Source organism: Lepidochelys kempii, chromosome 4 (genome assembly GCF_965140285.1).
Source record: "Lepidochelys kempii isolate rLepKem1 chromosome 4, rLepKem1.hap1, whole genome shotgun sequence".
In the NCBI taxonomy this organism is placed as follows: domain Eukaryota; kingdom Metazoa; phylum Chordata; order Testudines; family Cheloniidae; genus Lepidochelys; species Lepidochelys kempii.
The window spans coordinates 139,869,476-139,889,036 of record NC_136383.1 but is presented as its reverse complement, the minus strand read 5'-3'; the positions used below and the strand labels follow the sequence as shown (position 1 = coordinate 139,889,036).

The 19,561-nt window shown below is 50.5% G+C and overlaps 1 protein-coding gene across 1 annotated transcript in view; it reads left to right on the top strand.

Annotated features, from left to right (window-relative positions):
- VAX2 (ventral anterior homeobox 2) overlaps positions 1–18,072 on the top strand; it is a 62,006-nt gene extending 43,934 nt beyond the window's left edge. The window contains exon 3 of the mRNA XM_073343056.2: positions 8,556–18,072. Within this exon, the coding sequence (XP_073199157.1) occupies positions 8,556–9,038 (483 nt within the window). The 3' untranslated portion in view covers positions 9,039–18,072. The remainder of the gene's footprint in view (positions 1–8,555) is intronic.
- The last annotated feature ends 1,489 nt before the right edge of the window (positions 18,073–19,561 follow it).

Below are 19,561 nucleotides of genomic sequence, written 5' to 3'. Positions count from 1 at the left end.
ATTACTAAATTCAACTCTTACTTCACCTGCTGGATTTTTTTCTTGGTGGGTTAGAGTTACTGGTTTGTCTGTTTGGGTGCAAATCTAGAGATGCTTCATTGAAGTTTAACCAGGATCAGAATGCAGACTTTAAAATCGTGTTCTTCTTCCCTAAATCCTAAGTGTTCTCTGACATCCAAGAATTCTCCTGGCTATGTCTACACTTTCCATTGGCAGTTACCAGTAAACATCTTTTTAACTAACTGCATAAGTAAGCAGGTTTCCAGGTGGTTTATGTGCATTTACTTTGTAGAAAATTATTGGCCCAGTTCCCCTAAAGAGGTACGATTTTTAAAAGCAATTGTCAGAGTTTGTTGTCTTTATATGGATATTTTAGAGCTTGACTATGAAACAAGTTTTGCCTTTGAATTCCATACCATTTCCTTAGCTACGGTGTGCTACGTCTTCCTTGGAAAAACACTGTGCCGTGTTCCAGTCCCTACCTTAACGGCTACAGCTCTGCCATGAATGCTTCGCACCATCCACCCCTCTGAACCCATAACAAGAAGGAGATTTGTATCTCTGTGTCTTTTAAGCGTGTACCTTTAATGGCAAGACATGCCTTGGAAACAGAATTTTTCTTTTCAGTAGCATTAATGACAAATCTGACCTGATGCTGGGCAAATGTTTTTCTCATCTCAACGGCACTGAGTGCACTGGAATTATTCGCTTTTCAGGAAACCTTTTATTCCTCTTCCGAACAGCTGATTCTTTTTGAGAAAGTGCCAGATGTTAGCGAGCTGTTTACTCTGTGCAAAGTCACGTAGAGCTCGCTGTGCATTCCGCTGGCTCTGTAGTTATCCACGGGTTCAGGAGAAATGAGATTCTTGAAGCAGTGTATCAAAACTTATCTGGCCCCCTTATCATCGTATCTGAGCAGCTCCCACTCTTTAATGTACTGATCCTCACTGCAGCCCCACCGTGCAATTATCCCCATTGTACAGAGGAGAAAACTGAGACTAACTGAGACTGAGACTAAGACTGAGACTAACTGAGACTAAGCCCAAGGTCATGCAGAAAGTCTACGGTGGAGCCGGGAATTCAGCTAGGTCTCCCAAGAGCCAAACTAGTATCCTAACCAATGGACCATCCTTCCTCTTCTACTGAACCATCCATCCACCCGTCGCATGGACCCAGGGCCTTCCACACACACGGCTCTCTGCCCAATATCTTGCAGATCTAGACCTCTGTGTAGCCGTGACTTAAATATTTGTGTGAAAAAATCTATTTCCGCATCTCCAATCACCTTGGCATGTAAGCACCATTTACCAGCCCAGACCTTGTGCATGGCAAAGTCTGAGCTGGAATTTTCCATGGGCTTTTGCTCGAGGGTTATAGCTGATTCAGAACAATATCCCTTTTTAAAGAATTGCTACAGGGTGGTTGCCTGGATTGCAGGGACTGAGTTCTGTAGGGATTAGTCTGAGTTGATGTTGATGGAACAAAGATTATAAAGTCAGGGACAAGTGTCATGCCTGAGTATGTGCTGTGTTTGGGGATGCAATGAGAGCCTTTGGTGAGGGATGAAGCGCTGATTCCGAGAGGGGCATATGCTCTTTATTTGGGAAGTTTCATCTGAAGCCCATAGAGGCTGCTCAAGGCTCGGAGCAATCTAGGAGATCAGAAGTGGGTTCTGCTTGATTGAAACATAGACATTTCCGCACCAGATCAGATCAGGGGTCCATCTGGTTCAGTAATCTGTCTCCAGCACTGACCAGCACCAGCCAGCTGAGATGAAGCCCTTTCATTCTGGACAGTTATGAAGTCATATGCTGATGGGGGAAGTTTCTTACGAGCTAGAGTTGACTGGGAAATGATTTTTTCCCCTGTGAAATATTCATGGAGTCATAGATTGGAGTCATCGAGTCTGACCTCCTGTACAACACAGGCCAGAGAACTTCCCCACAATAATCCTTAGAGACGAGCTTTTTGAAAAACATCCAAGTCCCATGAAACCAAAACCCAAACCAATTGTTACGTTTGTTTCCATCAAAAATTATCTCTGAAATTTGGCAGGTTTTCATTGAAAAACTCAAAATGCTGAGAATCATTGCCATTGAAAATGGAGCATTTGGGGGTTAAAACAGAAAAGTTTTGATTTTCAGTAGCCAAAAATTGGGAAAAAAAAGTCTATTTGGTGTTTTCAGCAAATTTTTGACAAAAATGGACATTTTTTCCCACAGAAATATCCATTATGTCAAAAAAAAATGTTGATGGAAATCTTCTACCAGCTCTAACCCTAACATTAGCTCTTCAGAAGATGCGGCATTATCTGAGGCATGAGGGCTGACATCCTGTAAAGTTTTTACTCTAACTCATATGCCAGATATTATTTTTATCCACATGGGGCTTTGCTTTCAAAAGATCACGGCTCCCACCACTAGAGTTCCCAGAGAATGACGACTCTGTTTCATGACAACTTTCGAGGTTTAGAGATTTGATTTTGTTCTGCGCTGGAATGAAACCGAAACCTTTCAGACATTTCAACGAAACAGAATTGTGTCAAAATGTCTTGGGTTGGGATCAAAAAGGTTCAGTTTTCTCTCTCTCTCTGGAGGTGACCAGAGAGTTCACCCTGAACCTCAGAAACCTTCCCATCAAAAACGTTGTTAATTTTGAGATCTTCCCATGAAACATTTCTGCTTTGACGAGACAGCATTGTTTCCTGTGAAAAAACGTTTAATCAAAAAACGGGACCAAAAGAAGTGGCCAGATGGTCAAACCAGGTCAACAGGCCCAGTGCATGATGGGTGCTGACTCTGAGCACTTTTAAAACCTGACCCCACTTGTGGGTACCAAGAGCTTGATGTTCTGACTCCGGATCTCTTTTGTAAGTCTGCCCCTAAATAGCTCATTCTTTTTATATCCTATTAATTTGTAGGGGTGGGTGAATTATTCATAGCAAACCGCTTGTCTAATGGAGCCCTCTTTGTGCGTTGTCTGTCCACTGATCACAGTTTTGACAATCCTCTCTCTCTTCTGTCTCTCTGTCCATATGGAGCATAGACCCTTCCCCACTGCCTTCCATCTTTGGTCTCCTGCTGCAGCCTTAGCTTCTTCCCATTTTGACAGTACTGTTGACATTATAATAACTACGCTGTTACCCACTATCTTCTTCTGAATCCATCCTATCATTCCCAAGTTATTTTTTAGCGACCTTGTACATTGTTCAGAGGTCTCCATTGAACTGTTTGCAACGATAGCCAGGTGTTTCCCCTCGGGGGTTCCAGTTAATTTAGAACCCAGCGACACAGCTGGTCAGTTCTGTGTGGATTGCTTTGCTCCTGTCGATACAGAATCTCAGCTGCTACTGGCTTGCCCATTCCCCTGGCTTTGTGAACCTTTCCTGGAGTGCCTTCCGATCCTTCTCAGATCTGATTGACCCACATCATTCATGTAATCAAGAATCTATTTATAGTGTTACAAATCCCTGGCCCAGAGGACTTCACAGGTATCTCTATGCTGTGTATACACCTTGGCCTCTCTGGACTTTACAGTGATAGAACGCCGATCCTTCTGTGCCCAGTACGGAGCTTCCCCTTAGCTAGACAAACAGGGCATTTGCCTTTGTATTGTCCTTGACAACAAACTGATTTACAAGCCCTATATCACAGTGAAACTGGTTTGGTGAACACCACAAAAGTAGGAGCATAGGGAAAGGGCAGGCCAGTGGTTAGCATGCTAGCCTGCAGCTTTGAAGGTGTGAGTTCAATTCCTACCTCTACCACAGCCTCCTTGGTAAGTCATTCAGGCCTAGATTTGTAAAGGAGATTTAGGAGCTCAAATCTCATTGACAGTCAGTCCATTTAGATTCCTAAGGGCTTAAATCTCTTTAAAAAATGAGCTTTAAGCTCTTAAATTGGTTAGGTGTTGTGACACTGTGTGCAGCAATGCCCTAGTACTTTTACAAATCTGGCCTTAGGCTCTCTCTGTGCCTCAGTTTCCCATGTTGGCAATCTCAAACCTCAGACCCCAGTTCAGTAAGGGATTCTCTGAGGCTTGTGAACCTTGCAGGGAAACCTGGAACCAGCAGATGGGGTTGGCATCAAACCCAAGAGGTGTTTGTAGCTTGACACAAAAGGAGGTGAAACTTGACAGAGTGTGCCTTGCACTGAAAACTCAGAGCAGTGCTCAGTGCAAAACCCAAAGGCAAAGTCTGCACACAGCCCTGGGTAGTAAACCTGGGCTTTGCTTGGGCAGACCCTTCGCCCCCTGCCAGCTGCAGTCTGGCTACACCCCATGAGCTCCTGGACTGTGCCAGGAATAGCCACATGTTGAAGAGTTTGCTGAAGAGCGCCGCTTTGTTAAGGTAGGGTGAGCTCAGCCGCGCTGCTTGGGAAGTGCACAGTTTAGGTCGGGTTTCCTCGTGACGCCAAGCTGGTGGTTGCAGGGTCCTGGCTTGAGGCTGAAAGGTTTACACACAACAACGGGCAGAAGGAGGGATGATCTACACTGCAGCGGGGAGTGTGCCTCCCAATCTGGGGAGACAGACGAGGACTAGCTCCGCCCCACCTAGCGCGCTAAAACGTTGCGGCACGGGCAGTGGCATGGACTAGCCACCTGAGCATTGGGGGGAGGGATCGCTCAGTGGTTTGAGCATTGGCCTGCAAAACCCAGGGTTGTGAGTTCAATCCTTGAGGGGGCCATTTAGGGATCTGGGGCAAAAATTGGGGCGTGGTCCTGCTTTGAGCAGGGGGTTGGCCGAGATGCCCTCCTGAGGTCCCTTCCAGCCCTGATCTTCTAGGATTCTGTGACCCGGGGGACCAGGCGGGCTTGTACTCGGACAGCCAGCCTTGTGCTGACGCTAGCCCCAGGCCAGCGGGCATGGGTCTGTCCACCTGGGCGTGGAAGCTCGCCCGCGGCTGCAGGGTAGACACACCCAGCGTGCTACTGGAAGGTTATCCAGAGTCAGAACACATGGAAGGCTGTCGCTTCGTTACTGAAAGTTTAGCTCAGCCAAGCCCTTTTGTTACTGTGGGGTTGTGTGAGCCAGGCTGGCCCTGCCGGAGAAAAGAGCGCGGAACCTTTGTATTTATACACTGAAATGTACAAGACCTTTTTAAACAGTGACATTTGATGGAAGCTTGGGCACCCCAGCTTCTGGTTGCATCCCTTTCAGTCCTGTTGTCTACAGGGCTTTTTCCCCTCTTTGGTAGAGGGGACATCAACCACCATCTAGCCAGTTCAAAGAACGGATAACCAGGCTGGGCAGGGATGGTGTCCCTAGCCTCTGTTTGCCAGAAGCTGGGAATGGGCGACAGGGGACGGATCACTTGCTGATTCCCTGTTCTGTTCATTCCCTCTGGGGCACCTGGCACTGTCCACTGTCGGGAGACAGGATTCTGGGCTAGATGGACCTTTGGTCTGACCCAGTCTGGCCCTTCTTATGTAGATACATGCCTCTGAATCTGCCTCCTAACAGAAGGAAAAGAGATGACTGAGCCAGACACAGGGCTTGGGAAGAAACCACTTCCCTTCCACCATATACTCTACTATGAGCCCTGGCCATGCCCTGCCTCTGGCCTATTAATCAGGGTGGATAAAAACAGGTTTGTTTTTTTTTTAAAAAAAAGACGCTAAGTCCATGTAAGTTAAGTTATATAACTGCTTTAATAAATATAGCAAGATATGGTGTATCCTCCTGGTTTGCAAAAAGAAGCACCACGTTCAGTATAAAAGCTCTATTTCATTAAAATCGTCGTGTTTTAATGGTTACCAACCAATGAATAAACCTGGTTTTAGGAAAATAACTAAAAAGCACAAATGCAAAGATCAATAGAAACAAAGGTTTCCTGTTTGCTGATTTAAATCAGGGTTAAAATGGGTGATTTAAATCACTTCTTCGATCTAAATCCACTCACCCTGCTATTAATGGGAGCAGTGAATGTAAATCGCCAGGCGCAAGGAATGAGCTGCTTAGATCTTTAATTACCCCCTTGCTTCCTTATCTGTAAGTTTGTCCAGTCCCAAGCAGTGCTGGGCTCCCACTGAATTCAACAGGAGTGTATCCGGACACTCAGCAACTTGCAGGACTGGGCTCCCTGTGGGTTTCACGCTGGCGAGAGGGGCAGGATTGAGAGCCCTGGGAAATGAAACCCACTAGTTATCCCCAGGAAGGACAGAGTGTGGGGCATGATGCGCCCTCCCCCACAGCCCAACTAAAGAATCTCCTTGCCCCGACTCAGAGGAACCAAGCCTGGGGGGCCAGAAGGGGCTCAGTATCTGGGGCCTATTCAGTTTGTCTCCTGAGCCCCCCGTTCCCACCCCCGTTTATCCCCAGTGCTGCTTAGAAATGGGGAGGGTCCTGCCCTGCCCCGAGAAGGAAATTCTCCAAGAAGCTCTTGCTTTGTGGGCAAGGGCACTCAGGAACCAGGGCCGATCCCAATGAATCGAGGGGAATTTCCCCCTCCCCAGGTTGCCGTGCCCTCTCCACCCCCCTAGCCCCTCGCTAATCCCAGGGATTATGCCGCTGGCGCCAGAAGGAGGCGCTTTTCTCCCAGAGATCTCAGTGCAGCTCCAAACTGGCCATTAGGCGGTCCTAAGGAGGGGCAGCAGGTGGGTGCCCTTCACCCACCTGCTGGTCCTTCAGGTGAGCTTTGGACCTCCACAGTGCGGTTCATGAGGTCCTGTCCCAGCAGTTATAGCCTCTGTCCACAGCCTGGCGCCGTTCAGCCCAGAGGGTATCGTATACAGGGTTTGCCTAACAGTGGCCAATGGATGTTGCTTTGATAGAAGTTACAGGCCCCAGCATGCATCAGACTGTGCTATACCATGGGAGAGGGTTTTCCCTCCTGACCCCAGCTGGTCTGCTGCCCAGGAGCATGAGGATCTGGAGCCCCTGCCTTAGCCGGTGTCACTGCAGATGCTATTCCTGCCGTATAAATCTCCCAGCCTTTCTCCAAGCCTGCTAAGCCACTTGCTGTGCTATTACCTTGGGGGAGGGTCCAAGACCGGCTCCTTGCCCGTGGTCCAGCAGCTCAGCGCAGCAGGCCTGTGGTGTCAATGGGTGCGTGAGGGCTGCAGGTTATGAGGACGCGAGTCATTGCTGGCGCGGTTCCTCAATGACATGGGTGAGTGAGACGCTCACTGCTCTCAGTGCTAGAATTTAAACACGCAGTTGAGGTCTACAGTTTGACTGTCCGTCCGTCCATCCGTCCGTCCGTCCATCCATCCGTCTGTCCCCACACATACCCCTGCCTCTTCCATCTCATCTATCTCCCTATACAGACCCCTTCCTTATCTGTCTGGCTTTCCATCTCATCTCTCTTCCTGGCATCTCAGTACCCCCCTCTCGCTCTGTCGCGCTTCTCTTTCAGGGGCACAGTCAAGTGGGTCCTCGGCCCTTTGGCGTCTAGGCGGGGAGCTCAGAGCAGGCCGAGGGTCGGCCACAGGTCAGAAGCAGAGAGGCAGGAGGTGCTGGTTACTTTGGGGTGGCTGGGCTGCCTGGTTTGGGAGGGAAAACAGAGACTTGGGATTTCCAAGGGCAAGTGTCATCCAGGGGTTGGAGGAAGAGCCTCTGTTTTTGGTGTATCTGTAACCCACTGAGCCTTAACTCAGCCCCGCTCCTTATTTCACTGAGAGGAGGTGATGTGCTGAGAGCTTCCACGTCCCCAGAGTCCAGCCAAGTCCAAACCGGGGATCTGGTTCATAGATTTTAAGGTCAGCAGATGCTGTTATGACCTGCTGAACACAGGCCAGTGAATGCCACACCCGGATTCCTTCCTCAAGCCCATATCTTGTGGTTGAGCTAGAGTGTGTCTTAGAAAGAGACGACAATCTTGATTTGGACAGTCCCTGATGGAGAATCTGCCACATCCCTTGGCATGGCCTGTGACAGGGCACATGGTCAGCTACAGGGGTCGGTTCCAGATCTGGAAGCAGATCCACCAGAGCTTGGGGCTGCTCCGAGGTCTGGTTTGACCCCATCGCTCTCTCTCGCTCTTTCTATCAGGCCATTGCATTGCACTCTGGGTAAATGTGCGGAGCGGCTCATGGGATCCCTCCCCCAGAGAGCTTGGGTCTAAAGGGACGATGGACACAGCCCAGTGGGCAGCCCAAACGCAGCCTGGGGAGAGTAGATCTGCTGTATCCATTTATCCCTCCATCTGCTACGTCCCTCCCTTGAACCATGGGCTCCATGTAGCCAGGGCATCTTCTCCCCAGAAGGGACACAGCGTTTGCCAGGGAGGGTCTGTCGCTCCAGATTTCACTGTCCCCTGGTGGCTGGAGGCACCCCATTGTCGCTCTGGCTCCTGGGAAGGTGACTGGGTGGGTGAATCCATTTGCTCTAGGATGTTTAACACATTGTGGCTGTGTCTTTCTCTCTCCTTTCCCATTCCCTCCTTTTCTCTCCCTCCTTCCCTCTCTTCCTTCTGCCTTTCTTGCTCTTTCTTCTTTCCCTGCTTCCCGTTGCGTGCTCTATCCCCATCCTGCCTCTCCCCTCTCTCCTCCATCACCCTGTTTGGCTCTCTTTTCCACTTCGGCTGCACTCTGTCTGCCTCCCCCCCCCCGCCCAGGTGAAAGTCTGGTTCCAGAACCGGCGCACCAAGCAGAAGAAGGACCAGAGCAGGGACTCTGAGAAACGCTCGTCCTCCACCTCCGAATCCTTCGCCACGTGTAACATCCTCCGGCTCCTGGAACAAGGGAGACTTTTGTCTGTGCCGGCCCCTTCCAACTTGCTCTCTCCGAACTCGAATCCCATCGGGAGCCCTGCCGGGAACGGAGCCAGCCGGGCTCCCTCCGGCACCACCTCACCCGGGCTGAGCAGGAGTGGAAACAGCCCTCCGGGGACTGGAGCCTTCCGCCTGCAGGTCCCGTCTCTAGCATCCTCCTCTTCCTCACCCCGGCTCCCTGCCACCGCGCTCTGTTTCAGCGGCCCGCTCCTGGGAAGCCTGCATGAGCTACCCAGCGGCTATGGGCTGGGGACCTCTGCCTTTGAGCCTTACACGCGGGCGGAGAGGAGAGACAGTCCGATCCCCAGCAAGAAGCCGAGCCTTTAACTAAAACCCAGGGTCAAAATCGTTCCCCGCGCCATGTCTCCCACCTGGGGCTGGTCTTTTGCCTGTGGACTCTCAAAGGCCGGCGAACAAATGCCCAGGTGACTTGCGTGTGACTGTGTGTCCCATATACACCCTGCCTGACGTGCCCGACTCACTGGGGTTCCCCGGGGAGACGCAGGGGAAAGCACAGCTGGTGGGCCTCGCCCCATCTCAGATTGCTCGGGGGTCAAATGCGCCCCGCTTCAGGGTGCCAGCCAGGTAGTATTTATACACAGATGCTCTGTCTCTTGCCATCAGAGCCAGGGTGGGGAGTGAGGGTCGGGGGAAGCTTTGCTGGCACCATGTGTTTTATTCTGTCTTTGTTTGCCAATGATCCTCGCACCCGAGCAAAGCGCCACGGAGTGAGACCGCGCGGTTGCTGTCTGATCTGTTTGATTGCAGGCTCCAGAAATTACCCAGTACCCTGGATGTGGAGCCAGACCTGGACGGAGGCCAAGTGGGACAGGAAGTGCCAGGCAGCTAAAGCCAATCCCGGATTTTATAATGGGGGGTTGTGATGTTACAATATTCAGGGGCGGGGTGTGACTTGGGAAGAGCAGATCCCCACTCCTGCGTGTTGATTAGAGAGGCAGTGTGATCTCGTGGTTAGAGCAGAGACATGGGAGTCAGGGCTATTCCAGGGCTAATATCCTGGGTGCTATTCCTGGATCTGCCTCTGGGCAAGTCCCCATTCTGTGCCTCAGTTTCCCCATCTGTAAAGAACTTTGTGCTCCTTTGTTTTGGTGGCTTGGGGGAGTTTGGGGAGCCCCTAGCAGGAGGGGGAGGCTCAGAGTCTAGTCTCTTTGATCTTGCCTTAATCTGTCCCTGTTGCACATGGGGTCAGCACTACCCTCCCTTGGTTTGTTAATCCCATCAACATAGCGGGGGTGTGGTTGAAGGAGGAAGCAGGCACCTCAAGCATAATGAGGACTGTACATACAGGCTGGCGTTGGTGCTTTCAGTCCCTCTCTCCCCCCCACACAAGCACTTTTGGCACAGAGAAGAGTGGGACTCAGAGAGCCCCTTGCCTGGATCCCAGCCCCTCTCACCTTTCTCCAGCGCCGCGCACATGCCGGGCCTGGGGGCCTCTGGCAGCTCTTCTGCAGCGGTGCAAAGACAGGTTCCAGAGCAGCAGCTTTAAGGATGGACCTGACCGAAATCATTGCATCCCCCCCCAGCCCCAAAAGGGTTGTCTGGTGTTTGGAGCAGCGGCCGTTGGCTTTTGACAGGGTATATACAGCACTGACAGCTTGCCCAGATGGGAAATTAATGGGGAGCCCTACAGACTGTACACAGCTGCTTAACAAACGAACTATGGATAGTCACCGATTTATGTATCACACCAACACCCCAATGTCCATGCCCACTTGCCAAGCAGGATAATAAACACAGCTCCCAGGACGGCTGCCAGCCTGGACAATGTGGCTGCTAGAAAACACGGCTATGCAGGGATGTTAACTAACGTGACTCATGTTTTTACGGCTTTTCTACTAGGGACATGGGAAAAGAGCCCAAGACCCAAACATTTCCATGTCAACCAACAGTGACAGCATGCGGGTGAGTCATTAAGGCCCAGACCGTCAAAGGTATTTTGGTGCCAATGGGAGTTAGGCACCTAAATACCTTGGAATATCTGGACCTAAGCCTTTAGCAAGACCTTTTCTAATACCCTTAAGATCACTCAGATGGTGTCAGAAGATTGAGGCTGGTCCTTGCCTTAAAGAGATGCCACCTGTGGAAAGGTGTCCGAGGAGCAGCCGTGTTAGTCTGTATCCGCAAAAGGAAAAGGAGGACGTGTGGCACCTTAGTCTCTAAGTCTCTAAGGTGCCACAAGTCCTCCTGTTCTTTTCACCTGTGGAAAGTTTGTCAGTTCCAAACAACCCGAGTTCAAAGCAACTTGGGAATTTTCCTCTGTCCACCCATGAACATTTTTGACCCAGATGAAAACATTCCAGGTTTTGGCTGACAATGGTTTTGGGTGCAGAAAGCTAGCCTTTTTAGTTATTGTGGGGGGTCAACGAAACGCTCAAACCATTGAAATTGGGCATTTCCTATGGGACTCCCTGCAGGGACAGAAAGCCAAGTTCCCCCGCAGCAAGGCTTGGGTTGAACAGGGTCGAGTGTTTCTCGTTCAACATTGTTTCAGGCCCGACATTGACCCCATGTGCCGCTGGCCATTTCAGTCTCCTGTTCTTGTTGTTCTGGAAACCTCTGAAAGAGGGAGGCAAACAACAGGCGCAACTGACTAAGTGCCTGGACAGGGACAGCCTGAAAACGACTGTACAGAAATTGGTATCAAATGCACGAAGCAACCAAACTGAAAAGCAAAACTTGAACTCTTTTCCCTGTCTCACCCCTCTCAGTTCTAGCTTGCATGGGGTTACTGTGACGACTGGGTAAAGGGTTTTCAGAGAGAAGAGAAATTGGCGGAATAGTACCCCAGTAACTGGAAGTTACAGGTGGGATCAAGAGATAAAATTGGGATCCAGATCCAGCTTTTGAACCCTCTCGAATTCAGACCCAGGTTTCGGTTCAGCCCTCAATTGAGCGGGCACGGGGCGCAGGCCTTTACGAAAGGGTTTCAAACGCACCCTGAGGCTTATTGGAATGTGGCACTTTGGTTCTGGCCCATTTCTGAGCACAGGTGCCACATGTACTCCTGTTCTTTTTGCAGACTCAGAAGCGTTTCTCCTGACGCCCCGGGCAGTGGGAGTTCAGATCAGACAAAACCCAGATTCAAACCACCCTTGATCTGGTTCTGTGAGGCCCAGTGAACCCTGGGCAGAGCCAAAGCCACCCTGTTTCCCTCCTCCCATTTCTAATTTAACCCCCCACCATGGCCTTGCTCCCGCCTTGTCTCCTTGCCGAAGCAACTGGTGCAATAAGCGACTCCAGTTGCAGTGGGGGAGGTTTAGGTTGGATATTAGGAAAAACTTTTTCACTAGGAGGGTGGTGAAACACTGGAATGCGTTACCTAGGGAGTTACCTGGAATCTCCTTCCTTAGAGGTTTTTAAGGTCCGGCTTGACAAAGCCCTGGCTGGGATGATTTAACTGGGAATTGGTCCTGCTTCGAGCAGGGGGTTGGACTAGATGACCTTCTGGGGTCCCTTCCAACCCTGATATTCTATGATTCTATGATTCTATGACTTCTACCGCTTTGCCACAGACACCCAGGGGGGTGTGATGTCCTGCTGATGGGCATGACTGATTGGAGTCGAGGCTGGCCAGGACTCCTGCCTGTCTGTCCAGCCGTGTCCTGGGAATAGGGAAATAGATACATAAAAAGGCAGAAAGCAGGTGAATCCAGGATGTGTGGGCTGTGTAGGAGGGAAGAATGGCTGTGAGAGCACAAGTGCATTATTAGCAATGGGCCTAATCCTGCAGTTCTGACTTGGGCCAAACTTCCATCGACACCAGTGGGAGCTGGGCTGGGCTGCTGAGCACCTGCCTAGCACTTGCAGCTTCCTGCAGCACCGATAGGGTGGTGGGCGCTCAGCATCAGTACCTCTCAGAATTGGGCACAGACGGAGGGCCTGATCCTGGCATCCACACGTCTGCTCCTGCAAGCAGCCTTTTGGATGTCAACAGGCTTCCTCATGCAAATCGACTTGGAAGGGCTTCAGGATTTCCTCCTGCCCTCTTGGCTCCCTTGCAAACCTAGGTCCTGATCCTGCAAGCGGCTGAAGTCCCACCGGCTCTAAAAGAGATTTGGGGGGTTGTGGTGGCTAATCAGCTGAACACGAATTCCCAGTGTGGCCAAAAGGGCTAACGGGGTCCTGGGGTGCATAACCAGAGGAATCTCGAGTGGGAGCAGAGAGGTGATTTTACCTCTTTATCTGGCACTGGTGCGACTGTGGCTGGGATTCTGGGCCCAGTTCTGGTGCCCACAATTCAAGAAGGGTGTGGATAAATTGGAGAGGGTTCAGAGAAGAGCCATGAGAATGATGAAAGGATTAGAAAACCTGCCTTCTTGCGATAGACTCAAGGAGCTCAGTCTATTTAGCTTAACCAAGAGAAGGCTCAGGGGTGACTTGATGACCATCTTTTAGTACCTACGTGGGGAACAAATATTTAATAATGGGCTCTTCAGTCTAGCAGAGGAAGATCTCACAGGATCCAATGGCCGGGAGTTGAAGCTAGACAAATTCAGATTCGAATAAGGTGTAAATTTTGTAATGGGGGGGAATTAACCATTGGAACAATTTACCAAGGGCCATGGTGGATTCTCCAGCACTGACAAGTTTTAAATCAAGGCGGAATGTTTTCCTAACAGCTCGGCTCTAGGGATTATTTCGGGGCAGGTCTCCAGCCTGGGCTATGCAGGAGGTCAGACTAGATGGTCCCATGGTCCCATCTGGCCTTGGCATCTGTGGCTTTGATGGCAGGGTTGGGCCCCACCGGCCTTCAACTGGCCATTGACAAGTCACAGGTGCCACCCCCACCATTGTAAACTAGGGCCCGATCCTGACAACTTTACCCACCCTGAGCTCCCCCCATTGAGACCAATGGCTTCCATGAGGCCAGGCTTTGGCCGGTGGCGTATTGTGCTTGGATTGCTGTCTGCTGCTCAGCATGGCATTTGGCCTGGCCTGGCCTTGCTATCTCTAAGGGGTCCCCCCGCCTCATCCCTCTCTCCCACGTCCCACCACCTCTCAGGCTCAGAGCTCAGCAGGAAGTTGCTGAGTGTCCCGGCGAAGGCTCTTTTGCCATGAGGTTGCAGATGGGTTTGGGGCCAGGAGGGTCCCCCGGCTGCCTCCAGCCAGGAAACCTGGCTTTGCGGAGGGCTGAAGCGCAGACGATTCTCGGGAAGGAGCACGGCTTTGAACCCCGTCGAAATCTGCCGTCCTCAGCAGCGGTGTTTGGTCAGCACCCCACAGGATCAGGGCCATAGGCGGGGCCTGCATTTGCACGGCCAGCAGCACAGGGGCTGAGGCCAGAGCCTGCTAATCCAGCCCATTCTGGGGTATCTGGCAAGCGAAATCAACCAGCCACTCCGCCTTTGTCAAAGTCAAGGCCCCCGGAGCCGATGGCTGGCGGGGCTGACGCAGTTCAGGCACGTCAGTTTCACAGCCAGCGGGACGCAAGGGCATGATGTGGCCAGCAGGCAAGCCACCTTTGGCGGCTCTCCCCTGTGTGATCGGGCAGCCATTGCGCAGCTGGGTGAACTCGAGAGGTGTGACTCGAACCCGTGACCTTTAGGGGCATAGTCGAGCGCCTCCTTTGTCCCACTCCCGCATTAAAGGCCCAGCTTTGGGAAGCAGGAATGGATCGAGCCAGATCTGTTGCTATTTTGGCCTGGTCGGATCCAGCCACCCCCCTTCCACAGCACCCAAACCCAGCACTCCTGCTAGTGCTCAGGGTGCCCCTGCATTGGGGTGATGAGAAGAGAGTGGACTTTGGAGTCTAGGGCACATCCCACTGCGTAGCCCGCTGGGCGGAGCCCATGCCACTTTATCTCATGACACCCATGTCGACTCGCTCACCCAGACGGAGCCTTGTGCACTATATGCCGAGTCGTGGGAGCCGATGGGGGTGTGTGGCAGGGGTGTGCAAAGATTAACCCTTAGAGGGACGGATGATACCCACACGCTCGCATTCTACCCAGGGAATCCTTAGCAAGGTGCCAGTTGACCTCACCCGCCTGGCACCCTGCCCAGTGCCCACTGAGATCCCAGCTGCAAATGCCTTGTTGGTTTCAGGGAAGTGATGCCACTGTCACCATGGACAGGATCTGCCCTGGATGTTTGGGGGTGGGTGGCTTTCCCCTGCGATCCAGTCAGTGATTGTGCATGGAGGGCTGCCACCCGCCGGGTGGGAGAGAGAGGTCATGGTGGGGCGGGGCGGTGACACAGGTTGCAATGGGGGCTGAGGTGATATCCTCAGTACCAAGATTGATGACACCCTGTGGCAATTGGGATGGGAGGAGCCCCTTGAGCTACACACTAACATGGGCTCTGTCTGATTTGATCCCCTTGTCCCTTCCCAGCTATCCCGTTCCCTCTCTCCATCACCTCTTTTTATCTTCATTTGCCCCCCCTTCGCCATCCCCTCCCCATCCTCTATCTACATCCCCCTTCCCCTGCTCCGCTCTCTGTGTTTAGCACAATGGGGCCACGGCACTTTCAGGGTTTGTTACAGTGTTTGGGCTGGGACAGCGGGGGCACTTCTGAGTTACCGCACAGCAGCTGCCACGGGCCCAGGATGGGGCGGGGAGGGAGGGTAGCAAACTTGCCATTTCATAGTATTGTGCCATGTCCACTGTGCCAGAAATGCTGCCCCTCAGGAATCAGGTGGGGAATAATAAGCACTGGAGAGTGGAGACACCTTCCTGTGTCACTTAGTGGGTGAACCTAGGCTAGACTCTAGGTTGTAACTGTAAAGCTACAGGGTTAAATCCCCCACATGGTGGAAAGGTAATTTCTCATCCTGGGGCGTATAAATCAAAACCCTAAGGGCTTCCTGGAGAGGTAATCAATGCAGCACTGGTCGAAATACCTTTTGCAAAACTGGCTTTCCCACCAAAGGGCCTGTTTTCATGGAAAATTTTCGCATGGGTCCCGGTTTTCCTGCAACAAAAGTGCAGTAAAAATTTTGGCTTTTCAACAACAGAACAGTTTTTCCAGAAACCAATTATTTCAATCCACGCTCCCTCGGCTTTTGGTTCCATTTTTTTGGTCAAAACCCAGAAGTGGTTAATAGAAAATATTAACAGCTCAGTTACTTGGCTGGCTGCAACTGATTGGCGTTTTCCCTACCTGCTCTAGGTAAAAGCAAAGCCCTGTACAGTTCATGCCAAGGGTTCTGTGGTGCTTTTCATATAAGGAATCTCTGGCCTAAATTAATTCCTACCCATGCCTGTTAACTGCTGTTTGTAAACCCGTATAGGGTCATTAGTGGGGTCAACCATTCGTCTTTCAAACCCCAGGCCCCAGTTCAGGAAGAGTACTTATACACATGCTTAAAGTTAAGCATGTGATTTAGTGCTTTGCTGAATGAGGGACTAAAAGCACAGATCTATACTGCTTTAACTCAGTGACCAGCTCCACAGCTGCTCCCAGGAGTAACTTGTTTTCCTCTATATGGACCAGTCTCTTACCCTTAGCCAGTGTGTTAAACTCCTCCCCCTATTTTGAAGGGAAATATTTAAAATAAATGTTTTTATAAAGAGGTTTCACTCATTTTTAAAAAAAGATCAATATCTATGAAATAATATTTATCGTGCATGTCACTGTCTGAGCACTTTGCAAATATTAGTGAATTGGCACTTTTGGGAGGTAGGAAAGTATCACTATCACTTTTTCACATATGGGGAAACAGAGGCACAGTGAAGGGCCTGTGAGTTGCCCAAAGTCATAGACATTATTGGCAGAGCCCAGAATAAGGAGCTTCTCTGTCCCAGCCCCAGAACCTCAAAGGTGCACCTTACGCCCTTTGAGGATTTGGGCACCGGTCCTTTGCTTAGACCACATCTCTCTATTCTTATCAGGGTTTGTTACTATTGCTGGTTTACAGTTCCCCAAATCTGACTTTTCACTGGGCTTTTTGGTTGACTTGCACCAACAAAAAATCACAGCAGCATTTGCACACTTTGTCTCCTATGTTTTTCTTCAAGCTCTGGTGCTGGGGGCAGGTTTGCAAAGCTCAGCATTTTTTATTACGTTTTTGGTTGACATATGGTGTTTCGACAGGAAAAAACGAGACACGCCCCCCCAAAACACTTTTTTGCAATTTTTTTTTCTTTTTCATTTTCCCTCCAGCTCTGTTTGCAATCTGTTTGTCTGGAAAACCAACATCTAGAATCGGGGCCTTATGCTAGCAAACCGTTTCCTTTTAATGTTCAAGTGCATTTCATGGTTTATTCCTGGCGAGGAGTATTTCCGACCTTTTGAATTTTGACACAGCCGTGTGCGGCAAAATTTGTGCACGGATCCTGTAATTAAAATACGAAGAATTTCATATTTGCCTGGAGGCCCCAAACTTGGCAGAAATAGAATCCTCGTGCTTTAGGGCCAGGATTCTCTCACAGAGGGGCATTGGAAAGCAGAACCTTCTCTTTTGGGCAGATTATCCCATATCTGCCTGCTGCAGGTTTCATACACATTTCTCTGGTGCTGGCCCCTATCTGAGACAAGATCCAGGACCGGACAGTCGTCTCCAATACAGCAGTCCCTTTGTTCCAAACCCTGAATAAGGGCCTGGGAAATATTCATGAGGACGTTTGACAACTTTGCAAGGTTTCTCGTGTCTTGTTCTAATTTGGGGGAAATGGTCCGATCTGGTGACTAACACATTGCACTTTGAGAGCTGTTTTTTGTCCTTGTAAATTTCGAGGAAGAAAGGGCCAACTTTCACCCCAAACAGGGGCCGGTTTTCTTGCAAGAGAGCCTCCAAACTTTTGAAATTTCAAAATGTTGTGACAAAATTAGGCTTTGTGAGCATTTGAAATGTCACAAGTTCGGATGTAAAAAAAACAAACGAACCAACCCCCCAAAACCCTGCCAACAAACCATCCATACTTTGGAGACGATTTTGCAGAAAGTAATATACTGGGGGAGGAAAGCCACTAACGGACCTGGAACAAAATGGCAAATATTTTTCCTAAAACTCCTGGCTGGAGGGAGAGGATAATTCCTATCTTTACCTGGCTCAAATCCTGACCCTCAGCTGGTACTGCTGCTTATTCCTTGCTGCACACAGAGACCCTTCCAAAGTCGCTAGCGTCCCCTCCAGAAATGTTCAGATGTCTGCTTTAACAAGTCAAAGAATCACCATCAAATCTGAAATCTGCAACCCCAACCATTCAGGAAATAACCCTGTAACCCTACCGCCCTCTCTCTCTGTCTCTCACACACACACAAAGTTCTAACAGTCTCGAACACCAGAGATAAATCCTGGAAATTTATCGTAACTTGTACAATTTGAAAAAGAAAAAAATAAGTACTGTATGTAAAACTTTAATGAACAACGTGGTTTCTGATGGTTAATAAAAGTGATGTCATGATGCCCCCCTGCCTTTTCCTCCTTGCTTTCCAAGTGTGCAGAGCAAGCGATCGCTGTGAACCAGTCCCACAGTTTGAACGTCAGGACGCCAGCAACATTGCCCACTTCGACTTTTTTTAAGGGGAAAAAATGGAAACAATGTCCCCAATGTCCCCTCCCCCTCCCTATAAACCAGCTCAGCGAAATATCAACTTTTGACGATTAAAATCTGATAAATGCTGTCAACCCGCCACACCGGAGCAACCCAGTGCTCATGTGCAACCCTGCACTAACAAACCAATGCATGCAGCCGGCGTTTGCGAGTGAGCGGACAATAGCCAACCCAGGTTGGCAGATGAGATGTGGGGCCAGAGTAGGGGGTGTGTATAAGAGACGGAGCCTTTAAGGCCCTGTTGTGGCAGAGAGACCGTCCTAGGGAAATAAAATGCAGAACATGCGTCCCCTCACATCCACACAGTGACACACACGCAGGGTCTCTCACAACGCTTTCCTCCAGCCGTAGAAATTAAAGCTGGAGAAGGTGCTGCTTTCTCTTCACCTGCCCCAGCCCAAAAGCTGGGCCAGGACGATGTGATGGATCACTCGCTAATTGCCCTGGTCTGTTCATTCCCTCCGGGGCACCTGGCCCTGGCCACTGTCGGAAGACAGGAGACTGGGCTAGATGGGCCTTTGCTCTGACCCAGTCTGGCCGTTCTTATGTTCTCGTCAATCCTCTCTCCAGTCCAGTTCGGTCTCATACCCGCCTTGCCACTGGGACTGCACTGGGACCTGGCACAGGGCACATGCCCATTGTATCCGCCCCACTGTGCCCGCCAGGGGCAGGGACTCACTGAGCCCTAAGTGACTGGACCAAGGCCACAGAGGGAGGCAGTGGCAGAATGGGTTATTCCTGGCTCGCAGGCCGGTGCTCAGGTTGCTGGGCCGTGCTGAAAGCTCCACAAAGACTGACCATGCTGCCATCCACACACAGTTTTACACTCACACACACACAATCACCTTCTTGCCCACACTGTTACACAATCTTTCACTTATGTGTGCGCACACACACACAACCATCTTCCCACCCACACTGTTACACAATCTTCCCCTACACACACACACAAAACCACTTATACAAGCACACACAATTATACACCCTTCTCCCTGCATGCACACAAATTACAAAACCTCCTACACACACACATATGCACACTTGTCTTCTCCTCCAAACACACACAATTTCACAACTCTCACTCCACCCACACACAAAAACTTCCTACTCCTCCAGGACACAGATACACAACCCCACACTACACACAACCAACACCTACTCACTGACCACAGCTACACAATCGCCTGCCACACACAACCACCACCTACTCCCCCGCCACACAGCTACACACACCCGACACACAAGAAACCACCACCTCCTCCCCCAACACACAGCTACACAACCCTCTGCCACACACAAACAGCACCTACTCCCTGGCAAAAAGCTACACAA